The sequence below is a fragment of the Panthera uncia genome, chromosome E1 (assembly GCF_023721935.1).
Source record: "Panthera uncia isolate 11264 chromosome E1, Puncia_PCG_1.0, whole genome shotgun sequence".
NCBI classification, from domain to species: domain Eukaryota; kingdom Metazoa; phylum Chordata; class Mammalia; order Carnivora; family Felidae; genus Panthera; species Panthera uncia.
In genome coordinates this window covers 58,583,731-58,603,989 of record NC_064814.1, presented here as the reverse complement: position 1 = coordinate 58,603,989, position 20,259 = coordinate 58,583,731, and the positions used below count along the sequence as shown (strand labels likewise).

Genomic DNA, 20,259 nt, shown 5'->3' with positions numbered 1-20,259 from the left:
CTTGTGCCCGGGTACCAGCGAAGTGACGCTGCCCATCTTGTCCCCAAGTCCCCGTATAAGCTCTTTCACCCGGGCTGCTGCGCTGTCCTGCGTTGTGTGTAACTTCCTCAGACTCCCCGGCTTCGCGATAGCTGTAATCACCCCACTGGGTTCTGAATTTCAGGGGTTGTCCTTTGAATTTGTCCTTCTTGATCCTACATTCTATGTCTTGATAGGCTCTTATTTCCTCCACTTGCATCCACTTGAATGAAATCTCTTTAGCAAGGTTTTTTGTTTGTTTGTTTGTTTGTTTGTTAAATCATAGAGTATCTGCAGCCTTTGCGAATCTGATTATGCAGTCTGTTGTTTGGGTTGATTCTTGCTTAGGCTGCTCCTCCTTTCCCTTCTGAACTAGGATCCCTTGGATCTTTGTGGAAACACTTTGAAGTGTGAGTTTAGAGTTGCTCCACAGGGATCTGCATTTGCTTTCACCGGCATCAGGACACCAACGCACAAGTTACACTTGCATCTTGAGGATTACACAGGTAGGAGTAGTTGATTAAAAACAACAGCCACTAAACTTGTCAGAGCTTAATACGAACAGAAATGCTCTCATCCCTTTTACCTAATGAAATGCTTCAAGGTCAGTTCATCCTAACCTGACTGCACCAAATCAATGAACTCTCCTGCAGATAATGATGTCCTGAATACTATTGCACAAATTTTCCCCTTGCAACCTAATTTGCTGTATGGATGCTCACCCACCCCATTAGAGATAAACTAAGGTTTCTGTCTCAGATCCAGATTATCTGGATTAAAAAAAAAAAAACAAAAAAACATTTATTTTTGAGAGACATGAGTGGGGCAGGAACAGAGAGGGAGACACAGAATCCAAAGTTGGACGCTTAACCGACCGAGCCACCCAGGCGCCCCCAGATTATCTGGATTTTGATGCTAGCTAAGTGACTCAGTCATCCCATTTCATTTCCAAACTGAGCCTAAAAATACTACCAACCTCCTAGGAAAGTTATGAACATTAATAAGCTAATCCATTAAAGGGGCTTCATACATTTCTAGCAATATAGTAAGGGCGCAATATAGAATTGTTAGGTTTATTCTCAAGATGAAGAGTCAGGACAAACAGGTATGTGTAATTTTTCTTTTTGAGCCAATTACAAAAAAAGCTTGTGAGTGTTTTGGGGAATGTTCAAGACTTCTGCCTTAGGCCTTTTTTCAGAAACATGACCCCTTTGAACCCCCTTAGTACCAAATATACAGTAGGGTAGCCCCCCGCTGTGAGGCCAACTGGCCACCAACTTTATTGGTTTTTATTACTAACATAACTGGGCAGATTTACTTGAAACTGGCTAAAACAGAACGAAGTTTTAACAAGATGAGCCCCTGGGCAATTCCTGATGCGTACTTGAGGACGCCAGTCGTGTACTCGGGCGACATAAGCTAGAACTTGCTTTAACAGACTTCCATTCAGATTTGTAAGCTAAATTGGGGCATAATTTTTTTTCCCTCTGCACATGACCCTAAAATGTAAGGTGAGTACTTGGGTTTCAAAAGTGCTGCTTTGGCCTGGCTCTGTGGCACAATGGATGGCATACTGGACTTCCAGGAGTGCGCCCGTCATGATGAGCGAAGGGCGATGTATCAGAGTGTTGAATCGCTGTACTATACGCTTGAAATAGTACACTGTTTGTTGACTAACTGGAATTTAAATAAAAACTTTAAAAAGGCTATACTTTAATTTGCTAGAAAGTCACCTAGGACCCTGTAATGTCTCCCTTAATTCTTCCTATGCTGAATTTTGATGGCACTTCGTCGTCAAACATACAACAGGAATATTTCACTCGTGATCTTCAAGAATGCTAAGGATTAAGGAGATAATAAGAAATGACTGGGTAACACAGGAGGAATATACATTCTTGCCACGCTTGAAAATAGAACAAGTTCCGTTCCGCTAACAGAGCCAGTACATTCTGGAAAAAGCACAGGACGCGAAATGGCAACCCTTTCGTGTTTGTCGATCGCTCCCTCACCGTAACATTCGTAGAGTTACCTTGGTCCTTTCAGACGTGGCCACTGCCCAGCTGCTGGAGACAAATGGGTTGTGACTCTCCAGGACTGAGCTGCCCTGTGGCTGGGGCCGCTTTAACGTTACCAGTGCCTAGTGCACGTCTTGGGACATGCTCTGCACTCGAACACGTTTTCAGATGAACAAACGAAGACGGTGTCCGTGGTGTATGTCCAGTTTCTTTCTGATATGCTATTCTGGTGCTGGCTCTGGTCCAGCAGGGAGAATGGTGTGCAGCCTCCTGTGGGGTGGGGCTGTGAGGGGGGCCTCCCAGCAGGTGGTCTGAGTGGTTTCATCACCCTAGGTCCATGTAATGCATATTGTTTGCTTTTACGACATAGGAAAATAGCTATCATGTAAGAGGGAAAGACATTCAATCTGTGCTTTCTTTGCAGGACTTTAATCTAATGGCAGACTAAAAGCTCAGCACCACATCTACTTATTACCAAGCTTGTTACTGGAGTTGGAAAGCCCACTCAAGAGGCAAGTTCAATGCTGTCATTTCTTTAGGAAAACAAGTGGTTAGGAGGAAAAAAAAATGATTACCTTTAACTTATCTACAGAAACCCAAAAGAACACTGGCAAATTCCTGTTCATTCTATTCAGTTAGGTCTTTGGTTTCCAAATTTAAAACTGTAAACCCATGGGGCCCCTGGGTGGTGGTTAAGTGTCTCACTTCAGTTCAGGTCATGATGTTGCAGTTTGTGGGTTCGAGCCCTGTGTTGGGCTCTGTGCTGACAGCTTGGAGCCTGGGGCCTTCTTCAGATTCTGTGTCTCCCTCTCTCTCTGCCTCTCCCCCACTCATGCTCTGTCTCCTTTTCTCAAAAATAAACCTTAGAACAATTTTTTAAAATAATAAAACAACCCCTGTAAATCCATAACCTCTGAGAAGATTAACTGGGCATCCTCTGGCTAAATGGTGCAGGGGTGGGGCGGGGAGGGGGTGAAGGCAAACCCCTTCAGCAAAGAACACCTGTGAGGGAAGGAGCAGGGTCCAGGCACTTCGGGAAACGGATGCTGAGAAGCACATGTGAACATGCACACAAAAGACTGACCCAGACTTCGAGTACGTGATTGCGAAGTTTAATTCAACGTGTATACCCAGTCCTGCTTTGTAACAAGATGCCCCTATCAAAACTACATTGTGCTGTGAGTACAGACTTCTCGTTTTTGATACAGCTCTAGAAAAAAGTTGGCACCAAATGCACATTAAAAAAATTTTAAGGCTTAATAAAAATACAGACATAACTTCTCAATGCAGCTTAGAGATTGAAAACAGGATGCTGAGTTAATGAATCTTCCAAATACAGGCAGTCCCCAGTTACAGAGCATTTTCCACATAGGAATGGCCACCCCACTGGCTCACAGGAGCAGAAAGGCCTCTCCTGCTCCTCCCAGTGACTAGACCACCAGGCACCCTAAACTTGTTTCTGCGGCCCCAGGGAGGGAAGGATGGAGATCAAAGGCAGCACGTCTGTCTCCACTGCACAGAGGCTCTGGCTACAGTTCTGGTTTCCCTCCATTCCCACCTCTACCCCCCCATCTGTGCCTGAGATCCCTGCCGGTGGACAGAAGTAGAGAGCTCCTCCTTGCTTCCTCTCACTGGGTGGGCAGCGAGGGCAGGGGTGAAGCCACAGGGGCCAGCACTACGGTATCAGGGTTCCTGGCAATCCAATTTGGAATTCACAAATCAGTTTCTTGCACACTGAAAACCACAAGACAGAGTCATAAATGGTACTTCACTCCTACCACGAGAACACTGCGTTAAGCACGTTAACGTGTGTTTGGGCTTAAGCCCTAACCACCATTTATGACATTTTTTAATGGGGGGGGGGGGGGGGGAAGAGGCTCTGAGTTCCAACCAACTTTCCTATAAATGGCCATCTGAAAGGTGGAAACAGGAAGTACTTGCACGAGACAGGAAGAGTTGCGTGGAATGAGTTTCTTGGCTCCAGAGAGCACAGGGCAGTTGAAAGGGGGAAAACGGTCTTTGGTTGACAAAGCCACGTGCACCAGGTGTAAGAGTGGAGCTGGCAGGTGGCTCCCGCAGGCACTTCGGTGTCTAGGCCACGGTGGGGGTGACTGAACCCAGCGTTGTTGCTTTTCTACACTGTGATAAGGATGCAGGTGTTTTTAGCACACGGCACTGGCTTCGTAGGCACTCGTACTGACAGGTACCCCCACCCAAACCCCGTCCCCTGTGAGCCGTTGGTCCAATGTGAGTGAGCATAAGAACAGAGAACGTAGCCCTGTAGGGGCAGGCGGGAGAAGCCTTCGCCCGACAGATCAGAGCGGCAGGACTCTGGCCAGCCCGTTACCTCAGCTGGCGAGTAGCACGGAATTGGCCAGTTGAGACTTCGCTATCGAACCATTTCATCTTCTGGCCCAAGGTCTCCAGGTTTCCTCTGGAAACTGAACATGGTCCGGAGGTTCTGCAAAGCTTTATGAAGAGCAGCTAAGCAAACTTTGCTTCCTCTTTACTCTACCTGAGCAAGTGACTTTTTCCTAGAAAGGTGTCAGAAACAGATCAGCGTCCACAGTCACTTATGTAAAGCTGGGATTCTATAATAGCTCTTTAGATATTATTAAAGATTCAAACCTAAGAACCCAAGGTTCAGGAGCACTGCTTCCTCCCACCGTCAACAGGACTAAAGATGTAGGAAGGATTTAAGTAACCCGCTGTCTGGATGCATGTGGACAGTTTTAAAGCTGCAGGAGTCAGGGGGGCTGGCCAACAGGAAGATCTGACTTGAGAAGGGGTCTGTCCGCCTGGCTGGTGATGGGCACGGACCTAGCATGGAGGCCGCTGAGGAAAAGAGGGGACAAATCACAGTGAAACCAGCCTGCGCATGGCCAAGCGTCTGGATGGCAGACACGGAGCACCTCAAAATGCTGCCACAAGGCGTGAGACTGAGAACGACTTTTTGGTTTCTGCTGACAGCTGCCGAACACAAGCAACTGACGTGTCAGGAAATGTGCGGAGCCACACGTTGGGGCTGATGGCAAAGGAGGCACCGGGGGGCCACGGCGGCAGGCACGGGAACCGTCCTGCGGTCAACGGGGTGAGGATCTGAGGGGCCAGCCACCCAAAGACCCCACCCCCACCAGTCCCCGCCCGTAGTGTTCTGGCCAACACCTTGCTCCTGTATCCCACGGCAACACACGTGTTGTTTTTGATTTTCTTGCCAAGGCTTTAAATTTAAACTCTGCTGCCGTGTTAGTGATTTCTGGACCCCTGGCCGGCCAGCAGAGTGCCAGTGCGGCAAGGCCGAGGGCAACCCCATGCCACCAGGACTCACCGTGGCCCGGCCCCACTGGCCCCCGCGCCCCTCGCAGAGCCCCATCACGTCTGCAGTTACAAGCGAGTCCCGTCTTCTACCCACCAAGACAGGTCTCCTGGCAGTCTGGAAGGCGAGGTCCTCCACGGCTCTGGGATGGCCACGTGCCCGAGCTGCGGCTTCAGATACACAACAGACCCTCTCCCCACCCGGCTCCTGTGGGCTACAAGACTACAGTATTTGAAATCCTATCTCTCCGGTGTTTTGTCTGGCTACAGGGGAAGCGGCAGCCCCTCTCAGTAGAAGGAGATACTGGATTTGCCTCCAGGCGGGTTCAGGACTTTGTTGTGAGAACGAGGGCGGGGGCCCAACCTGGGCTCGTGGCTGTCAGCTGTGGGCACGGGCATGGGCTGCTGGGTGCGGCCTGCGTCTCCAGGGCCGCCCTTCTGCCCCAGCTCTTCTCCTGGCGAGGTGCTGGCTGCGGCTGTGGGACAAAGTCAGCATGCCATCCCGTTAGAGGCGGCCCAGCAACCAGACAGGCGAGCTCCACATAAAGGCTGGCACAGACCAGCCGCCAAGGGCACACCATAACGAGCACAGAGCAAGGCTTCCGTCTTGTCCCAAGAACACATACCGATTAGCAGAGGGCATTCTTGAACCAGGGCTTCATACCATAAACTCTTTGGAAAATTCCTTAAGTTAATTATTCCTTTACACTGCTTTTTGGACCCCATTCCCCTTTCTTCCACGTCAAGAACAAATAACAAACTTTCTCAACTTGAGCATGACGAGGAAGAGAGGGATCCAGCAAGGTGAGGCAAGGCTTGTGGACAGTCACTCAGCCTTTCTAGATGAAGGGACTCCCGTTTATCTTGGTTCCCCATCGGGGGAGTGGTGACTCTCAGCACAGCCAGCTGGGAGGGCGAGGCACAGGCTGGCACGCACGTGCCAGCGGGGCAGCTCTCCCTGCCACACACAGGCCTCACGGTCCCCCCCCCCCCCCCGCCCTTCCCACTCCACCGGTCTTGCTGCCCCCCGTGCGCTTCTCTTCTGCATCAGTGCTGCCTGCGCTACCCTCGGTCATACGTCCATTCAAGGCTTCAGATCCCTGCCCTTCACTACATGACATCAGCTTCTAGAAGGGGACCCCCAGTCTTAGACGTAGGCTGACCACCAATGACAAGAAGTGAAGAAAGGCCCATGGCGGCCCACTGGGAAGTTTTCACCCACCCAACTGAGCCCACGTCCCTGGCTTTCTTCAAATACTACACATCCTCTCAGCAACAAACACGACCTTGCCTGTTTTTGTCAGCAGGCCGGAAGGGACATGGAATATTCCCTCATCCCCTGGGGACACACCAGCAACTCTCCCAGAGCAAGCACACTCAGGGGAGGGACAGAAAACAGCAGCTCACCTTTAGGGGCCGACTTTGGGTCTTCTCCTTCGCACAAGAACACGTGGTCCTGCAACAAGGCAAAACGCAGGTCAACACATGATTCAGAAACATTTTACCCACCTTCAAATGTATGATAAAAATCGGAGCACAGACGGGTTTATTTACTTTTAACTTTTAAAAATGTTTTCACTGTGGAGAATTTTACCCACGGACGGTGACACAAACCCCCAGGTAACGTACTGCAGCGACAGAGACGTGAGCTCTCTGCCGTCTGGGGCTCAGCCACACTTCCAACTGCGATGTTGAGCGCCTTTTTTCCCCTCTAATTTATTCTGAGAGAGACCACATGCGCATGTGAGCGCAAGCAGGGAAGGGGCAGGAGAGAGGGGTAGAGAGAGAATCCCAAGCAGGCTCTGCACTAGCATAGAGCCTAACGTGGGCCTTCATATCACAAACTGTGAGATCCTGACCTGAGCCAAAATGAAGAGTCGGACGCTTAACCGACTGGGCCCCCAGGGCGCCCCTGCTGAGCATGTTTTTATGTGCTTACTTGTAGATCTTCTTTGGGGGAAATGTCCAGTCAAGTCCTTTGCCCATTTTTGAATCAGACTGTCTTTCTGTTGCTGAGTTTCGGAAGTTCTTTATGTATTCCCAAGAATAAACTGCTATCCGATGATAGGATTTGCAATGCAAACGATCTCTCCTGCTCTATGGGTTGTCTTTTCATTCTCCTAACAGTGTCTTTTGATGCACTTAAGTCTAAAAAGTTTCTTTTAAAGATTTTTAAGTAATCTCTACATCCAACGTGGGGCTTGAACTCATGACCCTGAGATCAAGAGTCACACACTCCTACTGACGGAGCCAGCCAGGCGCCCCTAAAGTTTTCAATTTTAATGAAATCCAATATACTTACTTAAAATTTTGTTCCCAGTGTTTAGTGTCACGTTTATGAAACCACTGCCAAAACCACGCAAAGACCGATCAGGCACCCGGCCAGCTCCGTCAGAAGAGCTCTTGGGGGTCATGGTCATGAATTCGAGCCGCACGTTGGGTGCACATTATTTTAAAATGAAATCTTAACAAACACAACAAAACAAAGCACAAAAAGATTGTGAAGAACTGTCCCTATGTTTTCTTCTAAGAATCTTACTGCTTTAACCCTTAAATTTCGATCTTTGATCCATTTTTAGTTCATATCTATACACAGTGCAAGCTAGGAGTCCGCCTCCACTCTCTGGCACGCGCGTATCCAGTTGTCCTGGCAGAAGTGACTGTCCTCCCCCATCGAAATGATCCAGGCGTCCTTGTGCAAGTACCAATTAAACCCGCATGTGAGGGTCTATTTCTCAGCTCTCCGTGCTACTCCACGGTCTCTATGTCCTTAGGCCAGCACCACACTGTTTGGACGAATGGAACTTTGTACTGAGTTCTGAGACTGGGAAGTGAGAGCCATCCAACTTTGTTCTTTGTCACGCTGTCCGGCTACTCGGCGTTCCTTGAGATTCCCTATGAATTTTAGGATGGGTCTTTCCCTTTTTTACAAACAAAAAGTAAAACCAAACCAAACAAGGTGGTTGGGACTTTGACAGGAATTGTATTCTTTTAAAATTTTTTTAACGTTTATTTATTTATTTGGGGGAGGGGCACAGAGAGAGAGGGAGTGAGAGAGAATCCCAAGCGGGATCCACACTGTCAGCGAGGCGCCCGACGCGGGGCTTGAACTCCGGAACCATGAGATCATGACGTGAACCGGAATCAAGAGTTGGATGCTCAACCCGCTGAGCCACCCAGGTGCCCCAGAAGTGTAATGTTCAATTTCTTTTTAACCGTCGGGATTACTGACTGGTCTCCTGTGACTGCTATGTAGAGCCCTCTATTTTGCATTACTCTGCCTGAATCCCTGTGGTATCAATTAACGTGAAGTTCGGTCTGACTCTGCCTCGATTTTTTGACAAGAATTCAAAGGTGGTCTGTGATGTTCTATCAAAAGGAACAGCCTGTAATTTCTGGTGGTCCCGTCTTGTGATGTTGTGGTGTAAGCCCGGGGGATTCCTAAGCTTATCCCCCACATGATGTCAGCCACAGATGCTCATCACCGAGATCCACAGTTTCATTACAAGTTGGCAAAATGGTGATATTTGAATTCTGTTATTCCTTCCTCATTTTTGGCTGAGTACTCCTGTAAAAGGAAAACTCCCTCCACAGCAGCCACCCTGAGGTGCGGCTCACGCGGGAACGCTGGCACATGGTACATTCTGTCCTCCGGCACTCTCCCGGCCAACAATTAGACTTTTCCAAGTATGATTATGAGCCCATGAATTCGAAACGCCGGAGCAAGTTTAATCTAATGGGGCTGCTGTGCTCCCGGTGACCACTAGCACCTGCAGGGAAGGACGGTCGCCCAGGTCGCCCATCGGCACACGAGACCAGCTTCCCAGGCTACAGTCATCACGAGGCTGGCGTGTAGTCTCCCGTGATTCAGGGGAGACGGGAAACCCTGTGACTAGCGACCGGACTCAGGAAGACCAACGTCAGCCACCTTGCCTCCTCCCCCTCACACACCACACCTGCCTCAGAGCCTTTTTGTTTTTCCTACTTTCACGTGTGCTACCTGACGTAGCCCATACCTTGGGTTTGTTTGGGTGTGCTGAAGGCGACGTAGCAGCAACTGGGGACCCAAAGATATCACTGGTCTTCCCACCGGGTGGGTTGAGACGTTGTCGCGTCTGCACAGGCGTGGATTCGTCAAAGATACCGCTTCCTTTCCCCCCTGTAGAAACAATTACACAACAGTGAGCAAACCCACAACATCCATCTGGTCCCATCCTCGACGTTCATTACTTCAGAGACCTCTCCTCCTAGGGACACCCCAATGCCAGTCCCTGGTTTAGGCCAACAAGGGTGGGGTGATCGGGTTGATGAGGGTCCCTAAAGCCCTCTGTCAGACCTGCTTTTTTGGGGGCCTTCTGGGACCTTCATTTCTGGAAGCTGAACCGGGCTGGCCCCTAGAGACAAGACGGTAAGGTGGCATAAAACACCACTTCCCATCTAAAATTTCCTTAACTTTGAACTTGGTGTGTTGTCTGTTGAACAGTCTTCTTCACTAAACCCGTGAAAAGTCCTTTATGTTAAAAGCAAATAGCTGTTGCACTTTTAGGTCAGACAGACATAAATGAATTTAACGACATGTCATATTCAAGGCAGACCTGTAATCTGGAAAATAACACAGATCAGTCATTCTTCTGACCTCATTCTGGCCAGAACGCCCAGTGACAACTACAGGTGTCAGCAAATTTCAGACACGTAATGCCTTGCAGTACAGGTAAGTGACTTGATGAGCCATAATGAAGATATGCATCTAATGCCTAACTTTTCACAGCTGATGACTCTGGCCAGACACCAAAGTCAACGCCCAAAAGCCTCCGTGAAGCAGAGATGGCTGTCACACAATGCCAGCTGGCCGTCTCTTCACTCCACAGATGCCAGCTCCTCTCGGGATGCAGGGGCGGGGGGTTGGGGGGGAGGGCTGTCACAGTCACGGCCCTCATGTACCAAGGATGTACCTTAAAATCTCACAAGAGGAAAAAAGATGCATTCCACTAACTAGCTAGGTGACCACACACAAATTACTTGGCCTTTCTGTGCCCGCAAATCCTCAACTGCGGAATGAAAGGACCTTGCTCACAGCCTCACTGTAGCTCAATGCCTCACTGTAGCTCAGACATCACATGCTTAGAAGGATGCCAGGGAAACAAATGCTCCAGAGCGTTTGCTGTGTTGTCTACGTACCGATAACAAAACATCTCCTGGATGTATATACCGCTCAGCGACAAAAGGCACACAACATTCTGTACAGCGTATATTCACTTGTATCTGAATCAACAAAGTGGTTACTCCACATCCCCCCACACCGCCCCGGGGGCCGTGTGCACACAGGACACGGGATGGACGGCGTGCAGGACTCACGACTGCTTATCATGTCATTTTTCACAGCGCTGAGCTTTGCCTACTGTTTAAGAAACCACGTGGCGAGCAGTCCCTGCTTGGCTCTAGTAACACGCACGGCTGACACGGAGAAATACGAGCACGCAGGCGCGGGGGCTCCCAGGGGATGGGCTCCACCGCCAGAGTGGATGGTGACCCAGAGCAGCTGCTGGGATGCCAGTGTCCCGGGGCCGCCTGTGCAGGAAGCGGGCACGTGCTCATGTCACCTTGGGGCGTCCACACACCTTGCCCTCCCAGGCCCCGCACACCGGGCTGGGGAAGCCAGCACAGCATGGCACAGCACTGGACTGCGGGGGGGAGCTCCTGAACAGCCACATGCCAACCGAGCCTGGACAAGTGGCTCCAACCCTCTGGCCTTGTGTGTCAACTGTCAGGAGGCGATACGTAACAAGAGGACCGACCTAGGGCGGCTGGTGAGGGGGCAGCAAGTCGAGGGGGCAGAGCGGGACCGGGCAGATGAGCCCCCAGTGATCCCCAGTGATGCTGCTGAGCTACGGTCAGCAAAAGCGTCTCCACCACAAAGTGGAGAAAAGCACTGCTGAAGGTCGTCCCATACTGTGTTGTTTCTGGTTGTGCTACAAAGCCTTAATTCTATTCTTTTAAAAATGTGCACCCAGCTTTTAAACAAAATGGAACATAAAAGTAACTCAATTTGGGGGCACCTGAATGGCTCAGTCGGTTAAGCGTTGGGCTCAGGTCACGATCTCACACACGGTTCTGAGAACGAGCCCCGCTTTGGGCTCTGCGCTGGGCGTGGAGCTCGCTTAGGATCCATTCTCTGTCTCCCTCTCCCTGCCCTCCCCCCACGTGCACGCATGTGCTGGCTCTCCCTCTCAGAAAAACAAACAAAAGTAACTCAAGTTGAAGTTTTTGGCTAAAGACACTGATCATTAAGGAAAAAAACCTTTTTTTAATGTTTTATTTTTTTAAGAGCACACGACTGGCAAAGGGGCAGAGAGAGGGAGACAGAGGATACGAAGCAGGTTCTGAAGCAGGCTTCACGCTGACGGCGCAGAGCCCGACACAGGGCTCGAACTCACGCACGTCTAGATCAGGACCTGAGCCGAAGCCGGACGCTCAACCAAGCCACCCAGGTGCCTCCAAAATTTTTTCTAATTATAAAATGTAACTGAAAGTCTCCTAAGACATAATTGTCTCAAATAACCACACAGCCAACACCCAGGTCACCGCCGGCCGGAGCGTACAGAGCACGACCAGCTCCCAGAAGCCTGCGTGTCTCCCCCACCCCAGGTCACCACACGCCTGAGTTTTGTGGAGACCACAAACGTGGCATTGTCGGTGTGCTGCTCCTGTGTGTGGGTCCAGCCCTACACAGTACAGCTCTGTTCCTGCCCTTTATGAGGGGTCAGCCTGCGTGTCTGCTGGTCGACATTTACCTGGGCAATGAATTCAGCTCTGAGGAAGGAAAGGTGCTCGATGCGCTCATAACCGAAGGAAGATAAAGTCAAGGTGCGCTCTTTGAAGAATCAAAGTGCGTAAGACAGACATGGTGTCGGCAGGGTGGGGAGCACGTGCGGCACACGGGGTGGCCGACATGGGGGGCAATTTTAAATGATCCCGCAATTCCATTTCTAGACACTTATCACAACTGGTTTTCCAGGTGGTAAGTTCAGAACACGAGCACTGGAGTCCAGAAAAGTGCCATCCGAGGGCTAGTTCCGCCCCTGGTGAGGTGTGAGGTCCAGGTGCTGCAGGGAACCCCCTGAGCCTGTTTCCCTCTCTGTAAAGGACCACCCCCCCCCCCGCCAACCTCCTAGGGGTGTAGAGACAAAGCACCGAGCACAATCCCTGAAAAATATCTGGTCCCTGTTGTTAGAACTGGAGGACAAGCCGTGGGAGATGTGAGCCGGGCGGCCAGCAGAGCCCACGCGTGAAGGGTCGGTGAGCACTGGGCCCGACCACGCCGGTGAGTCCTCAGCGATGATCTGATCGAGCTAAGTCACACCCTCCGCCCCGGACACGTGGGCAGGGGCTTAGGTCTGCGGGGCGGGGCACGCTGGCATGCTTCCCTTCCAGGCTTCCCTTGAGAGTTCCACACAGATGGTTTCCAAAGAGCACCCGGCAGGACCGAAAACAGGCCCCAAACGACAGGACCACGAGGTCCATGCAGGAAGCCAGCCCAGGGAGTGAGTTCCGGCAGCTGTGGCCACATCTTGGGACCACACACCACACAGAGGCTCTCCTGCTCTCCCTCTCTCTCCCTCTCTCCAGCCAGGAGGGGCCCAGGCTGCCCACCGGGGAATCACTGGAGGGTGTGCAAAGCAGCACCGCCATACTTCCCAGGGAACTCGCCACCCCAGGGGCAGCCCCAGACACCCTGCCGAGCCAGCAGCCAGTCGTAGGTGCAAGAGGCACATACGGTAACCTACACGGCTATCGCTGACACACAGGAAGTGCAGGGCCGACCGCTCCGGCCCACACCTGTACGCCAGACACGAGGAGAATGTTGCTCACTTTGAAGAACTCCTGCTGCTTCTGCTACACCCAGAACTTTAACCCTCCGCCCTCCCTCGCCATAAGAAAACCACCAACCAAACACAGAACTAGCCGTTCCTCTAGGGTTTGGTAAAGAAACACCAATTCTGCAGCAGGGCTGGAGCGGCGTAGGGAGCCGTTCTCGAGCCTCGCTTCCGCGGCGTCTGCCATCTGGGTCCGGCCTCTCAGATCCTCACCGACGAACAAATGCTATTCTCCCCAGGATACAGGTAACTATCACCGTGGTCACTCAACTGGATAGTCTATCGGCCAAAAACATTTTTCTGAGACTGTCTCACTGTGACTACTGGAAGGTGGGCCAAACGGTAAAGCGTTATATGGACCGAGTCGTCCTTTCGAGAGCTTCTATCCCATTGACAATCGGATTAAAATGCTCTCCCTAGGGGCGCCTGGTGGCTCAGGTCACGATCTCACGGTTCCTGAGCTCGAGCCCCACATCAGGCTTTGCACGGACAGCACAGAGCCTGCTTGGGATTCTCTCTGCCCCTCCCCTACTTGTGCACGCGCTCATGCTCTCTCCCTCAAAAATAAACATAAAATATCTATTTTTTAAATGTTCTCCCTAAGAAAAATGTTTACATGCGTAACCTGCACATAATTTCTGAAATCACAAGGGGCCCTTCAAACGACTGGGAGAGCCTCCCTTGGTGGGAACCGAACCCCTTCGTCTCCTCTGTATCCTCAGGGCCTGGATTCTGCCAGGGTCTGTGGTCAGAGGAAGGAGGATTCAAGAATGACTGAGCCACCTTCAGACAAAAAGCAGAAGTCAGGATAAATCTGTCCATACATTCCAGGGGGCCCGGGGGGCCCAGTCGGTTAAGCATCTGACTTTGGCTCAGGTCATGATCCCACGGTTCGTGGGTTAGAGCCCCACATCGGGCTCTATGCTGACAGCTCAGAGCCCAGAGCCTGCTTCGGATTCTGTGTCTCCCTCTCTCTCTGCCTCTCCCCCACTCACACTCTGTCTCTCTCTCTCCTTCAAAAATAAACAAACATTAAAAACATTTTTAAAAAAAGGGGGGGGTCAGCACAAAGAAATAAAAAATGTTATCAAAAGAGCAGCATAGAACAGAACAGACAGAGGCAGAAGGATTAATGGCTCACAAAGGCCCTACCTGGGGGATTGGTCCTCTTAGGTATGTTCTGAGGCTCTTCAGTTGGTCCAAAAATATTAGACGCCATCCTATTGGGCCTGCTTGAAGGAGCAGCTTCTTCTGGACTTCCAAAGAGATTGCTGGCCTCTCCTCCCGGGGGCTTCATGGCCCTACAAGCACAGAGGGAGTGTGAGTCACTGATGGCCCTGGACAATACCATTCAGGCAGTACGGCGTAACCACACAGGCCAGATACACCTCCTGATGTCTAAGGAAAAATTACAATTATTTAACACTAGCCCCTCTAGAAATGGTACACTTGCAAATGATTGTGACCCTGTGGTAAGTAAAATTAATTTCCCTAACACAAAGTGACAGCCACATTCAGTAGAGTCTAATGCTAATTTTAATGAGCACACAAGAGCACACAATACTACAAACACAATCAGGGCGCCTGGCTGGCTCAGTCGGTGGAGCGTGTGACTCTTGCTCTTAGGGTCGTTAGTTCAAGCCCCATGTGGGGTGTAGAGATTGTAGAAATTCCTTAAAGAATTAAATTAAAAAAGTTAAAAATTTAATGCCACAAACGCATTCAGTAGTGTTTAATATCGTAGCTGACATTTGTTAAGTACTTACTATTTCCGTCAACCGTTCCAAGGAGCGCACGCAACAACCCTCTAAGGCAGGCAGTATTTTCACAGACGGTGCATCAGAGACAGAGAAAAGCCACAAGAAAGGTCGTGTGGGAAGGAGCAGAACCAGAAGGCAGGCCCAAGCAGTCTGGGTCTAGAGTGCAGACTACAGCCTCCGGCCTCTGTTAAAGGCCTCCAGAAGAAATGAGGGTCAGGACTGATCTGCGCAGTCCACACTGGAGTCATCATCTCGGGTCCTGAAGTCCGGTAAAACCAATAGGAGGCCGATCAGAGAGACCGGAGGACACACCCGCCAGCACAACTGCTGGCTTCACCTCAGCACACAGGCACCACGTGACCACTCGGGCACCGCCCGCAGCATCTACCCCGAGTCTCCACCGGTGAGAAAACAGCCTGCATCATTTGGAGGCTTTCAGGAAACATTTATGAAGGGGAAGACCGGGACCTCGAGTCACTTTGTATTGCGGTAACTGAAGGGTTAAGCAACTTTCACAAAGCTCCGCCTGGACTCCCCCAGAGCTTCAAACCACGTCAGTAGAGCAGTGGCGCGCCGAGTTCGTGTGCATCTTTGCAGAACACGTACAAAGGTCTTAAAAATGCATTTTAAAGGTGAGAAGGCACTATTGAAACGGACTTTGAAACCGGGGAGTGGCCCGTGTGCCTTCACTAGTCCTGGGCAACCGGACCATGCTGCAGACAGGGGGAAAATGAAGGAAACTCAGAGCTCGAAACCACGTGAAACGCATGAGGCTTTGCAGGCACTGCGCATGACTTAGGTCACCAAAAAAAAAAAAAAAAAAAAAAAAAAAAAAGACATTTAAAAATGCTTTTTGTTTCCTTAAAAGAGCTAGAAAGGGAGGGGTGCCAGTCGGTTAAGCATCTGACTGGCTCAGGTCATGATCTTGCGGTTTGTGGGTTCAAGCCCCACGTCGGGCTCTGTGCTGATGGCTGTGTCTCCCTCTCTCTCCGCCCCTCCTCCACTCGCACCCTGTCTCTAAAATAAATAAACATTAAAAAAATTAAAAAAAAAATACAGAGCTAGAAAGGGAGCTGACCATGGACCATAAAGCGAAGGGAGTTCTCAGACTCTCTCTGGCTGTAAAGCACGACTGCAGAAAAGTACCCCTCTGCTTTATACAGGGCAGATGACGTGCCAGCTGGGACCCAGACACACTCCACGGGCAAGCCTTGCTATACCACACACCAGCAGGCCTTCCACACGGTGCTGGTGCCGAATCCCTGGCTGCCTGGGAGGGTGGGGAAGGTGGATACCTACTCAGCAGTATTTCCTTAACGATTTGGTGAAGGAAAAAAAATTACTTTCATTTGAGAGAAAAAAAAAAAGAAAAAAAGAAAACCAGTAACCAGATTTAAATTAGGAAATTAAAAAACAAATTTTTTTCCTAACATTTATTTATTTTTGAGAGACAGAGCAAGATAGAGCATGAGTGGGGGAATAGCAGAGAGAGAAGGAGACACAGAATCTGAAGCAGGCTCCAGGCCCCGAGCTGTCAGCACAGAGACTGATGCAGGGCTTGAACCCACCAACTGTGAGATCATGACCTGAGCCGAAGTTGGATGCTTAACCAACTGAGCTACCCAAGCACCCCAGAAAGGTCTTAATAAGGTCAGGTTCTGCAGTGACAGGGCAGAACCTGCTTGGGATTCCCTCTGTCTCCACCTCTCCCCCTCTTGTGCCCACACCCCTTGCACCTGTGCTCTCTCAAAATAAACTAAAAAAAAAAAAAAAAAAAAAAAAAAAAAAGTCTTAATAAGACCTCAGGTCACCTACTTTGTTGGCGACCATACTAAGGCCATCTGACTTCTACACCATTTATAGATCACACGGCCCAGTCTCATACTCCTGGCTGGCTACAGCAGGCCAGACATTCTCGGGTCTCTACAACCATCTCGCTGACAAATGGGATGGGGATCTGCAATCTTCAGAACTGAACTGACTTTATCATCAAGCCTCCTTCTGAGTTCAAATTCCTATTTTACGAGTTTACTTGAAACATGGCTCTTCCTTCAACCTCCCAGGTCCTGCTCTAATCTGAAGCGGATTCCTTCTGATTCAGAGCTCTTTAGGACTCTCTCCACAACCTTGTAATCTCCCGGTCCCCTGTGCCCTGCACCCTTGCTTCGCTCATCCGGGGGCCCAAGTGCCTGTCCCTGGGCACGTGCACCATACCCTGTGCACGGAAAGATGGCAAGAGCAAGTCCTGAGCCTGGAGCAGCTTTGTTTGTGGGGAAAGCCAGCGCCGTGCGCGGGGGCTCTACTGTTCCAATCAGTGATGCCACTGAGCGCTGGGTCTTACTGGAACTTAAGATCTCTGTGGGGGAAGCAAGGCCCAAATTGAGTCTGTGATCTCTGTGTGGGAGGGGTACTCCCGGGGGCAAAGGAGGGAAGCCAGAGTTACTGGAAGTGACCAAATATTAATTTGGGGTGGTGGAAATATAGTGTTTACTACATTATGCTATATACTTTCCTGAATTTTACTTTACTTTGAAAACAAAGGGAGCACAGGAAGCCCAGAATGCTGCAGTCAAGAGATCGCTGTGCCTACTGACCAAGCTACCTGGGTGGTGACATCTTCATCACAAGGCATGGGCACTAGGGCTTCCCACCCTTGGAGCAGATCTGCAGACCGCACAGGCTGCCCAACAGGATCTCAAATAAGGGGACTGAGAGTGAAAGAGGCTATTCTGATAAAAACAGAACCCATGGCAAAGGCTCCGAGTGGCCTCCAGGAGGCTTGCTACCAAGTGCAGTTATCGCTAGGACACTAATTGCAGGGAGGCAGATGGGAATACTGGTGAGTTCAAAACTCCTAAAGGAGGGGCACGATCCAATGACCTTTTTCTCTCGTCTTACCCCTCAATATATTCCAATAAAAGCATTCAAGTACACAAGAGGAGCGAGAGGGCACGTGACAAAGAAAAGCCACAGATAAAGCTCAAGGGGACGGCGGTACCAGCAGAGGCAGGTACCCGTGCCCCTGACCCTCCCTCCGAGAGCTCGTGTCCGGGTTTCAGAAAAGCTTTCTGGGCACTGCTCAGACTTGGAGAGAAGCGGTAACAAGACTTTACAAACGCACAGTTTACAGCCTTAGGTGGATGACCTCAGACTAATGCTGGCTGGAGTGTGACGCCTGTACGGCTCAAAATCTCTTTAACACAAGATAACCCCTTGGCAAGAGAGAAGATGTAGGCTCTTCAAAGAGGAAATCCCGGCCAGGTGGTCTTGCAGCCACCACTTGACTCCCTCCCTCAACAGCCAAAGAAACGTGAGCCTTACAAGGCCCATCCGGCTGATCAATCCCTTTAACACGGCTGCGGAAACCCAAAGCTTGTGACCGATCCCAGCAGCAGCTTCCAATCACATTGAATCATTCAACCAAGAAGACTGCTTTTCCTTCTTCAACGTTCTCCAAGAAATTGTCTCCTGTCCATAATACCCTCTCCAAAGGAAGCGTGAACTGATACTTTAGAGCAGAGGCTCTGCAGCTCGAGAAGTCCATAGGACATCAGCGTTAGGGTGTTTATTCGTTAACGCCAACGTTTATCGGGCATCCAGTGCCAGGCCACGTGCATGACAGGGGACAGACCCAAGGACATAAATGAGAAAGTGCTAGAAGGGGCCTCCACCCAGCGGGCACAAGTGATGCTCCCCAGTGGTTCCTGAGCACCAGAATATGGGTGCATTCTGGGCACTGCGGGATGAACCTCTGGCCCCCGCCAGTACATATCTAGACGTATGTGACTGGATTGATAGCTAATTACCTGGTCAGGTGTAGAAGTGACGACTGCCCTAACTGCCCCGGGATGTACAGGGTTTCAGCAAATCAAAGCGGTTCTTTGAAGGAGTATTTATACTGTATCGATCTCAACAGCTGCTACACACACATATTCCCTTCTACTTTTAGGTCAAGGCTGGGGCACAGAAGAGGCTCACGGTAATGGGAACTTGTCGGCATCTACAACCCCCCCCCCCCCCCCACGACTCTACAGTACAAGCTGGCTGCTCCAGTGCCAAGACAGGCCTTCTCCCTAGCTCTGGCAACTGTAATCTATGTGACTTCTAATACCCACACAGCGTTTACAAGTTAAAAAAGAAAGCTTGCCATGTGTTCCTGAATGTTGAAGCCCAGGCAGAAACCCAACAATTGGTCATTTGCTTCTACCACTTGCAGTAAGCCTGGTTCTCCGTCAGCAAGGCAGGGAAGACACTGCCTGGCTCCCAAGCTATAGGGTTAGGGGAGGGCAGCGCCTGGTCCCACAAGGCCCCGGAATCAGGGGAGGGCAGCGCCTGGCCCCACAAGGCCCTGGGATCAGGGGAGGGCAGCGCCTGAGGGGAGGGCAGCGCCTGGCCCCACAAGGCCCTGGGATCAGGGGAGGGCAGCGCCTGGCCCAACGGGGCTGCGGGACCAGGGGAGGGCAGAATCCCGCCACATGGGTCTGCGGGATTAGGGGAAGGCACAGGGGTTGGCCCCACGGGGCTGTGGGATCAGGGGAGGGCAGCAGGACCAGGGAAAGGCAGGACCCCGCCACATGGGTCTGCGGGATTACGGGAAGGCACAGGGGTTGGCCCCACAGAGCTGCAGGATCAGGGGAGGGCAGGACCCCACCACACGGGTCTGCTGGATTAGGGGAGGACAGGGGCTGGCCCCACAAGGCTGCAGGACCAGGGGAGGGCAGGGCCCCACCACATGGGTCTGCGGGATTAGGAAAGGGCAGGGGCTGCAAGATCAGGGGAGGACAGGGCCCCACCACATGGGTCTGTGGGATTAGGGGAAGGCACAGGGGTTGGCCCCACGGGGCTGCAGGATCAGGGGAGGGCAGGACCCTGCCACATGGGTCTGCTGGATTAGAGGACAGGGGCTGGCCCCACAAGACTGTGGGACCAGGGGAGAGCAAGGCCCCACCACATGGGTCTGTGGGATTAGGAAAGGGCAGGGGCTGCAGGATCAGGGGAGGGCAGCACCCAGCCTCACAGGGCTATGGGACCAGGGGAGGGCAGGGTCTGGCCCCACGGGGCTGCGGGATTAGGGGAGGGCAGCGCCCGGCCTCACAGGGCTATGGGACCAAGGGAGGGCAGCGCCCAGCCCCATGGGGCTGCGGGACCAGGGGAGGGCAGCTCCCGGACTCACAGGGCTATGGGACCAGGGGAGGGCAGCGCCTGGCCCCACGGGGCTGCGGGACCAGGGGAGGGCGGGGCCCCGCCCGAGGGGGCTACGGGACCAGGGGAGGGCAG

General features: G+C 51.4%; 1 protein-coding gene across 7 annotated transcripts in view; it reads right to left on the bottom strand.

Annotated features, from left to right (window-relative positions):
• Positions 1-3,123: 3,123 nt before the first annotated feature.
• JPT2 (Jupiter microtubule associated homolog 2) overlaps positions 3,124-20,259 on the bottom strand; it is a 17,814-nt gene continuing 678 nt past the window's right edge. For 2 of the 7 annotated variants that reach the window (XM_049637245.1, XM_049637248.1), the window contains exons 2-6: positions 14,375-14,523; positions 9,365-9,507; positions 6,756-6,804; positions 5,713-5,824; positions 3,124-4,868 (exon numbers count right to left, since the gene is read on the bottom strand). In XM_049637245.1, the coding sequence (XP_049493202.1) occupies positions 4,781-4,868; positions 5,713-5,824; positions 6,756-6,804; positions 9,365-9,507; positions 14,375-14,523 (541 nt within the window). In that variant the 3' untranslated portion in view covers positions 3,124-4,780. Of the gene's footprint in view, positions 4,869-5,260; positions 5,825-6,755; positions 6,805-9,364; positions 9,508-14,374; positions 14,524-20,259 lie in introns of those variants that run through there. The other 5 variants (XR_007459253.1, XR_007459254.1, XR_007459255.1 and 2 more) reach the window with 5 other exon arrangements.